Raw genomic sequence first — 10142 nt, 5'->3', positions numbered from 1 at the left:
ACTCTAATTTTTAAATTAACGGAGCTACACGTGTTTTGCTGAGCGTAAAATTTGGTATGTTATGCACTTGTAAGACGGAGACAACACATGCGGGTATCACGTCTTCTTAATAAATTATAAGTGGTAGATGATCTATAACAAAACATTTTTAAATTCAAAACATCTTAAAGATTGGAGAAAATTTAATAATATTACACGACATACCTTATTTTCAATAACACACATAACAATATCCAATTTTCTGAATATCGTCTGTTTTTTAAATTTGTGACCATGCTAGTGTTAATTATTTCTTGTACAATGGTTTTTTGTGATTTATTTAATTTATCTGATTGTATTATGGTATTAATTGATTGATTAGTTAATTCTTTTGATTTTATTTGTATCTCATTTAACTTTAAATTTAATTCCTTAATTGACAACTTACACCTTTAAAAAATAATAAGTTATGACTTAAACTGGCATTGAATATCAACTATTAATGGTTAATGTTAGGTACTATGCAAAAATTCTCTACACATATCATTACTCATTAGGTAGGTAACGATTAAAGTATATTTTACCTTATATTGGATCTTTTAATGTTTTTTGATTTTGTTAATATCTTATTAAGCATACTACGCCGAATTGGAGTAAGGATAGACCAAAAATACTTATTATTTTTTAATAAAGCTCTCTTTTTATACATCCCAAAATATGGAAATAATAAGTTGCATCGTTCACACCTTTTCTGTGCATTTGTAATAATACAACATTTGTTATGAAACCACGTTTCATTTTCTAAATGTGTATTCTTTAGAACAATTCCTAAAAAAAAAATGTTTGAATATTATAAAATGCAAAATATACATGGCTATTATGTAACACATAACATATAGTTTTTAATAACAAATTTTTATCAAACCTGGAAAATTTATGACATTTGGACCTCCTTGACAAATCTTTTTTTGTTCAAACAATTTAATGTTTTCATTCACGTCCAATGTATTTAATGGGTATGTCAATTGTTTTAAATCTACAATTGTAGGATTTATACATTTCTGATTAACATAATAGTTAATATCTAAAGTGCTAGAATGAAAAACTATTTGTTTTTCAATAAGAACTTTAATTCCATCTAATATATTAGGTTTATATAATGACATAATGTTTACACCCCTATACAGCATCCATTCAACTGGTAATATAATGTCTTTAAAATTGCTAAATGGGTCCTTAAATAATATTAGAAAAAGGCTTACTATAGTATCACATAACACCCATAAAAGTAATATTTCTTTAACTAAGTATAACAAACTTACTTCTAAAGATGGTTCTGTACATATTGATTTATTCGTCGATTCACCAAATAGTTGTTTTCTAAATGGCTCAATAAGAGTACTAGAATTTAAAGGTTTTGGTAAAGTAATTTCTATGTTGTTATTAGAAGTATTAATTACTGATGGATCAAATATTGATGGAATTGCACCTTTTTTCAGCTTAATTTGTGTCCTTTGACCCAATATCTGAAGGTATACAATCAAAATATTTTAATACCTAGTAGGAATATATTATATGTTTTATAGATATATCTAACCTATCTGGTGTTCTTACTTTTTCTATTTTTTCTTTATCTTCAGATAAACATTTAGGTACAGCATAATTTGTAGTAAAATCGTCATTGCAAAAATGTTCAGCACATACATACGTAACTTTACGCAAATAATTTCCATTCACTTTAGAAATAGTTTTGTTCCAATCATCAAAGTCAGAATCGTATACTTTAAATAATGGAACATTGGATGTTTTGTTAAAACTAGTGCACTTAACAACAGAACAACGTCGAGGCATTTTAAAAACTGTATCAACATTTATTAAAAGAGCAATTACAGACAATATTAAAATTTAATATTCATAATGTCGGTGAATTTCGGTGACTAAAATTTGTTCAAAATAGAAACATCTAAATATACAATATTAGTAACTTTATTTGACACTAGGAGCGCTTTTACCCCTAGTTCTACCTTTTGGCGGCCTATTAGGACGGGGGAGTGGCGGTGTCGAAACATTTGAGGACTGTTCCTCTACTACCCCCCAACCATGTCGATACCAGTCCATACTATCTTAGTCCGTGCTGTGTGCGCAAGCTATACGACGCTTATTATCGCTGTGAAATAACGGTTATTTCAAGACCTTTAGTCGCGGTACTAACCACCCAAGGCATGCTCATTGGGTTGCGCTTTGTCAATGAATTTTGTAATATTATTAAAATTAAAGTAATATAATTAATATTAATTAAATTAAATGGAACTATAATACATTATGATAAATGAGCATGCCCATACACCGGAGTCAACATTTGCCACTGATTAAAATTTTATTACTGCAATATTGATAGTCTATACCAGGGATCTCCAATCTACGGCCTGCAGGTCGAATTTTTATTGTTTTTAATTTATTGAATTAACTAAATAAAATGAATTTATAATGATTTTCTTTTGGTGTTATTCGGTACAGCTTATAATACTCATTTATATACTAAGTACACTAACTTATAATATAAAAACTCCTAATAAAATTAAAAAAAGTATATAAACAAACATTTATTTTTCGAAATAAATTGTATTATTCTTTAATTTTTAACCAATCTAAAAATGATGGACCGCGATACCAAAAAAAAGGTTGGAGACTCCTGGTCTATACATAAAGTTGTAAGCTTGAAAAATTTTTTTTCCATTGAAATTTTCAACCTTTTTAATTTGAAAATGTTATTTTTAATGTATTTTTTTTAACTAACATAATTAAATTTTGAGGATGTATGTTTGGTATGTTAGTTAAATATTTATTATTTAAATAGAAATTAAACTACTGAATATAATAATCCAAAATCAAGTAGGATTTTTTGGGTCTTTGTTGGGAAACACCGTTCATCTTATCCTATTCCTAAAACTGTATAATTTTCAAACATTGGATACTTACTTGATCTCTCATGGAGTGATTTTCTCATTTTGTTCAAAAACAAATAACTGTAGTTGTTACTTTAAAATATTTAGTTATTTACACTATATATTTATTTTATCATTTTAATTTTTTTTCTGTAAATTTCAATAAAATTGTATTCCTTGGGTCAAAAAGTTGACTATTAAACACAAAGTTCATCAATCATCATGACAATATCAGTTTAAAAAAAAAAATTGGGTTTAAGTGGGTACAGCATGACCGTACAGTACTGCTATAGCTCTGCTGTACAGTAGTTGTCGAGCATGTCATTGAAATAGATGTGTTATTTTTAAATTCAATCATAGTATATGAAAAACAATTATGAGCAGAGTTGTTATGCTAGCCTAGAATACTTGTTTAAATAATCAAATTTAATAGTTAAAAAAAATTTAAAAAAATCTAAAATATCTCATGGCTATGAATAGGGTAACTTTCAAGTAGACTTTTTCTTTTTGATACTGGTAGAAAAAACTTGTTAGGAACCTTCTATTGACGTTTCTAATGTTAGCTAAGAAAAAAACTTTTATACATTTCTAACTGAAAAGTAATTTGAAAATGTTTTAAATATTGTCAAAATTTGCATTTTAATTTATTTCTTTGATATAGAGAGAATTGTTTCGCGCTTCCATGGCTGTGAAAAAACGAGCCTTGTCTGTTCCATACAAAAAAAGGAAAACAACATCAAGAAGATCCAAGAAAAGAAAAAGAACCTCCTCGTTAATACCTAAGGATGAAATTCCATCAACATCCAATGGCATGATTCAATCACCATTAGAATCTATCCAAGATTTGTCTTCAGCATCTATATGTCAATCAATAGATACTCAATTTGTATCAGATGTTCCATCCACATCAAAATCAACATCCACGGAAATTATCCCATTTGCATCCACCTCAGCAGAATTAATATCATCCAAGTCAACTTCTACAGAAGTTATCCCGTTTGCATCAACTTCAGCAGAATTTATATCATCCATGTCAACTTCTACAGAAGTTATCCCGTTTGCATCAACTTCAGCAGAAGTTATCCCGATTGCATCAACTTCAGCAGAAGTTATCCCGTTTGCATCAACTTCAGCAGAAGTTATCCCGTTTGCATCAACTTCAGCAGAAGTTATTCCGTTTGCATCGTCATCATCAATAGAAATTGTTTCATCATATGCCGTTAACGAAATTTCATCAACAGGAGATCATCCAGTCTGGTATATAAAAGAAAATAAAATAACAGATCCTGAATCAGAAGTTTATGACAAGTTTAAATCTTTTAAAGCAGAATGTGTTTGTGTATTTTGCACTTACCAGCATGAAGAAGTATCTCGAAATGCGTTTAATCATATATTATTTTGTTCTAAACATTCCAAACCTTTTGCCTGTCTTATAGAAAATTGTCATTGTGTATTTCCCAATCAATTGGTCTTTATTCAACATTACCGGACTCATTTGAATCTCAACAATTCGACTTTTTTGTGTAATAAATGCTTTAGTGTCTTAACTTGTCCGAGAAGATCAGTTATGAATGAACACACTCATCAAAATCTAACCGATTTATACAAATGTTGTTCACTTTCTTTCACAACAATGAATAAATTTGTTCTTCATAAACTTGTAAATCATTGTGCTATAGTTGTCACAAGTCACAACCGATCGCGTACTCTTCAAAAACAGAATCTGAATATTAAGAAAACAGAACTGGAGGACATAAAAGTTGGTGGTTTGGATATACCTGCCACAGTGTCATGCAAACAGATTATTGAAGACAACGGAAGTTTTAAGTGTTATTCTTGTCCAACATATTTTAACAACATTCCTGAATTTATTGATCATACTAAGATTAAGCATAAGAATTTAATTACATTAAAAGATAAAGGAATACAATTATGCCCTCTGTGTGATGACAGTTATTTCAATGAACAATTTAGTGAGCATGTTGAAAACTGCACAAATACCTTGAAAGTTGGTAAAAAGTCATTGAATCATTATGGCTGTGTTTATTGCAGAATAATTTTCACGGATGTATCTTCTAGAGAATTTCGCAATCATTTTCTATACTGTAAATCTTTTGTATTAGTTATAGTCAATAATAAAATTAATCATAAATGTAGGAATTGTACTTTTACAAGTACTGACGATAATTTAAGTTTAGTACATGCAAATTCTAACTGTATATACCTCCAATTGAAAATGAGATATGCAATGGGACCGAATGAAAAAAATAAAGCTATAGAACGAAAGGAATTTGTTAAGCAAAATACAGAGCAACAGGAGGATTGTACAAACGATGAAGAAAATCTCAGTTCTTCAAAAACAGTTTGCAACACAGCTAGACAAAAGCTGCTCAAATGTTATAACTTTTTCTGTAATAACTGCGAAAATCTTTTCTTTGATAAAATTATCTTTTTCAAGCATTTGACTGAGACAGGATCTTGTTGCCGTTTGCTAACTTTAGTCTACTGCCAAAAATGTCTAACTGAGTTTAACACAATGGAAGAGTATCATGACCATTTACCTAGTATGCCAGAAGCATCACCAATATTATTAACAATAAAAGAGGAACTGTTAGAACAAAATGATGATGAATTCGGCGATCTATCTATGCGTGTAGTACATTCCGATACAAATTATCGTAATGTGAAAGTTGAAATAAATAACGAAACATTCTATCAAAAACAAGAACCTATTGATGATGAATCAAGCTATGATATAGATACTATACAATATCAAGAAGAGGAACAGGAAGTTTCAAATAATCATTTTAATAACAGTGTTTATTCATGCCCAGAAATGGAGTTAACCACCAATGACATTTACATGCAATGTGAAGTTGAAGAAAAACCAGATTTAAATAAATTTTAGAAAATCCGGATTAACGTGTGTATATCACATAATTCCAATAAAGTTAAAACTAAACATGTAGTTAGTTTTATATCCAATTTTTTTACTTGATTGTTAAAATCCAATATTGTTATTTATATTGATGATATAATTTCTGTAGTTCTTTAACATGGTAAATCCTAATAGTTGTTGACTTAGAAATTACCTATTCCATATAATAATTTTTTTTTTTTTTTGAAAAAAGGATTAAATTAGTAAATTGATAATCATAACTTTAAATGCATGTTTATGATGTAACTTATTCATTTTTTTAAAGTTACACTAGAATACATTATATTTATATTTTTGTTTTGTTAGTTACTTATAATGTTGAAATCTTAACATTAATTCCAAAATATATAATTTCATGCTTCAAATTCAATAATAACAATTAAAAATTAAATATTTAGCATTTTAGCTACTATATTAGTATATTATCCCCGACTGATTTGTTTTTATTATTATTATTATTATTCATTTTGAATTTAAAATTGTGACCTAAATATTTATTGTCGTATATTATTACAAAATGTACTGAATTTAAATGTAACTTTTTTTTTTTTATTGATTTATGATTGTTCAGATATCCATTAAATTATAAATATAAGAATTATATTGTATGCAGAATAATTCATTCAATATTGACTATATGTATATTTTTTTTTTATTTAATAAGTGTATTTTACTTTTTATTTATTTATTGTGTTAAGACTTGATTTTAATTAAAATTAGACATTGTTTAAATTGTCTACTCTAATTTGACTATGTATCCCCTTACTATTAATGTTTTAATATATTTTACCCTACTTCATATGTACCAAGCCTTTACATATTGTAATATTATTTTTTTATTCCCAATCAACCAGAAATGTTGTGCTGTTCAGACATTATTGTATATAAAAAATACTTCACAAGATCCATATTACTATATGATTACTAACTGTCAATAACAATTTTAACTTAGTTTAAACAATCTTATTTTTGGCTATATGCCAAAGGTAAATTACGTTTGTTTTTCTATATTTGATTTATATAGTTTTATGTTACTCCCTTTAAATTTAACTTTTATGTAACTGTTGTTCTTAAAACTATTACATTATATATATATATTTTAAAATATTTTTTTACAAAAAAAAAAACATTTAATAATATAATTTATTATTTATTAAATTTTTTTATAACAAAACATTACCATTAAAATAAAATTTTTCTTTTTGAAGTTCATAATATTATTTTAGAAAAATGTTCAAACAACTAAAATTACATTATTATATATATTATTATTATTATTATTATGCCATATTTTAGATTTAATAATGTAAAAACAAAATTATAAAATACATGCTTATTGTGTAATAAATATTTCTTTTATAATATATCAAAAAGCAAAAAATGAAAAATGGTCCTAAGTCTTAAAACTGCTGAAACATACATTGTTTTAATACAGTTATTTTTTTCTTTACGCTATTTAGGTAACTTGTAACACCGAGAAATTGGTCTAGCCAATGTTTTACAAATAACTTAAACATAATTTACTCCAAAATTATGTACAATAATAATAAATATTGTTATGCATGTATATAATATAATGTATATGTCTAATAAAGATTTGAAATATTCAAAAACAATTTTTGTTTTGATATGGTTAAAAATAGAAAAAATAGAGTGAAAATGTCTACCACATAATATTATAATTGTTATTACATTATAATCGCGCAATTAGAGGTTCAATGTATATTCATATTTAATAATATTATTAAGTATATTATATCTTGATAAAAAAATGATTTTTTTTTTTTTGTCAAAAAAATATAAGCGCTTTCGGAGACCGTAGTAGTACATACGTAATTTTTTACATTATTCTCACGTGATACAATATAATATCAGATTTTAATTTGAACTTAAAAAATAAATAATGGTTAGTAATTAATATGACATTTTAATAATTGTTCTTGGCGCGCTTCGTGGTCTGTGATTTTTAGTATATACCTGTCCTACCCACCTTGTGTCGTGGGTACCTGGTATATTGTGTTATTCGTTGGATGACCGATATTAGGATCGCCCGAAAATTTTACTGAAATTTACAAGCCGAGTTCTTTCGGATTTTAAATACTGCTTATGGTACACCTATTTTTTCAATTTTTTGTTTCACTACGACGAAATCTGCGTAGCTACTTTTAAATTTTTATTTGGATATAAATATTGATAAAAAAAAGAAGAAAAAAACGCGCACCCAAACGAAAATATTCATAATAATATTATTATATGCCGTGGGTGCTAAAATGGTTTTCTGAAATTGAGTAAAAAATATGAAAAAATTGACCGACGAAATGAGTGTCTAAACACGACGATGGTGTGTGGAGAATAAAAAAGAGCGCGTCCAGGGCTGCAGTACTATATCAACGATGTTCCATTATTACATACTTATAATAGTTATTATTATCGTTAATGTTCTAGGTAGGTTTTAGGAGTTGAACACGTAAAAAATATGTCGCGGATGCCCTTATGAATAAAATGGAGAAAAACTCGCGGTTATGTAATCACTCGAAACACGACCGCGGCGATGACAGAAAAATGGTGCGAAATCTAGTTTTCCCGGACTGAGAAACTGAAAGAATAGGTACGCATTCGATATTATCATAATTATTTTAACGATCTTTGCCTATATCGGTCATAATAATATTACCTATACACGTAATATTTATTTACAGTTGTGGGTGGGGGGGGGACGTTAGTGTGTCAAAAGAGAAGCGCGCCGATTTTTTCTTCTAAAATCTGTCATTTTCTATCGGCAAATAATAAAAAGAACACGCGACGAGCCTTTTATATTTTCATACGCGTTTTAAATTATTTAATATATTTTAACAAGAGTGCTTCATCGTAGGTGGTAGTAAAATTATATTATAATTTCTAATATTATGTTCGAAGTTAAACGGACAATCGCGAGGAGAAAAAAATATGAACCGTCTAAAATGTAAGAAATTATTTTCACTTCATATTATTATATTATTGCGATAATAAAGTCGCAGCGGTCGGTTCGAGAGCGTTATTAATAATTTTATGTTTTATTGTCGGTAGGTAGGGGTATACCTAATTAGAATGCATATTATGTAGGCAATACAGGTGTACATAAGTACATTGAATTATAATATAATTTTAATGTAGGTAGATAATCAAATGTTATATTTTTATAGATTGTCTGTTATATAATATATTATTATTGTTATTGTTAATATTATAATTTATCATCTAATAAAATAAAACATATTGTATAGATACTAAATACCTAGTAAATTATAGAAAATAAATTGAAAACGATTTTAAAGGAAAATTGTCAGTCGCACTTTACGTGTTTGAATTTTTTTTTTTTGAGGGGGTGGGCGGGAGTGTCAGAGACTCTTACGCTACCTACACGAAAGTCGGTCAACTAATATTACAGTTATGCACCTACGTCGTAAAAAAAAACAGTCTTCATTTTTATTTTAAACATCTATTTTTTTATTTTAAGTTTATATTTATTTGTTTTGGTGGAAGGAGGGCGCTGGGACGGGGAGACAGTAATACATGAATACGTAAATACAATAATATATTATTACCTACAAGTATAGGAAGGCACCTATATCAGCGTACGACATTCTTTAACGACATTTGTTGTGGAGGAGGTATTTCACGTTGGAAGACAGTGGGACCAAAAGCACTCTTAAACCTAAGTTTTATTTTATATGTATATTATATACGTAGGTACGACACTAAGGATTACTGATTCGTTTTTTGTCAGCGAGGAGGGCCGTCGTGTACACAAAAACCTAATATGTTTTGGTGAAAACAATAACAATATACATTTTACTATAAATTCAGGTACCTAATGTATATAATAATAATTAATATTATATTATTATAATTATAACATGTCAGACAAACATTTCGGTCGAGTAGCAAAACGTTCAATACTTAGGTATACATTTAGGTACACGTATAGGTATATATAGGTAACCTCATATGACATATATATATATATAATATATTATATTCATTAAAAAAAAAATAAAGTGCAAAGTAAAAAATACAATTTTCGTTTCATATTATATATAAATATTAAATATATGCAAGTAGGTATACGTATATTATATACATAATACATATATATATAAGTATATGCATTACACTTTTAGTACATGAAAAAAACGCCCTACGGCTTAAATTGTAATCACAAAAAAATATATATGTTTATGAATTTATTTTTATTACTATGTATAATATATGTGTATATATTATATATTATATTATTATAA

The 10142-nt window shown here is 27.4% G+C and overlaps 1 protein-coding gene across 1 annotated transcript in view; it reads left to right on the top strand.

Moving 5' to 3' along the window:
• LOC100159899 overlaps positions 1-6142 on the top strand; it is an 18027-nt gene extending 11885 nt beyond the window's left edge. Inside the window, exon 4 of the mRNA XM_001946232.5 lies at positions 3586-6142. Coding sequence (XP_001946267.2) covers positions 3586-5832 — 2247 coding nt within the window. The 3' untranslated portion in view covers positions 5833-6142. The remainder of the gene's footprint in view (positions 1-3585) is intronic.
• Positions 6143-10142: the final 4000 nt, after the last annotated feature.

This window comes from Acyrthosiphon pisum, chromosome A1 (genome assembly GCF_005508785.2).
Source record: "Acyrthosiphon pisum isolate AL4f chromosome A1, pea_aphid_22Mar2018_4r6ur, whole genome shotgun sequence".
NCBI classification, from domain to species: domain Eukaryota; kingdom Metazoa; phylum Arthropoda; class Insecta; order Hemiptera; family Aphididae; genus Acyrthosiphon; species Acyrthosiphon pisum.
Note: the sequence above shows the minus strand (reverse complement) of the source record. Positions and strands in the feature narration are given on the sequence as shown.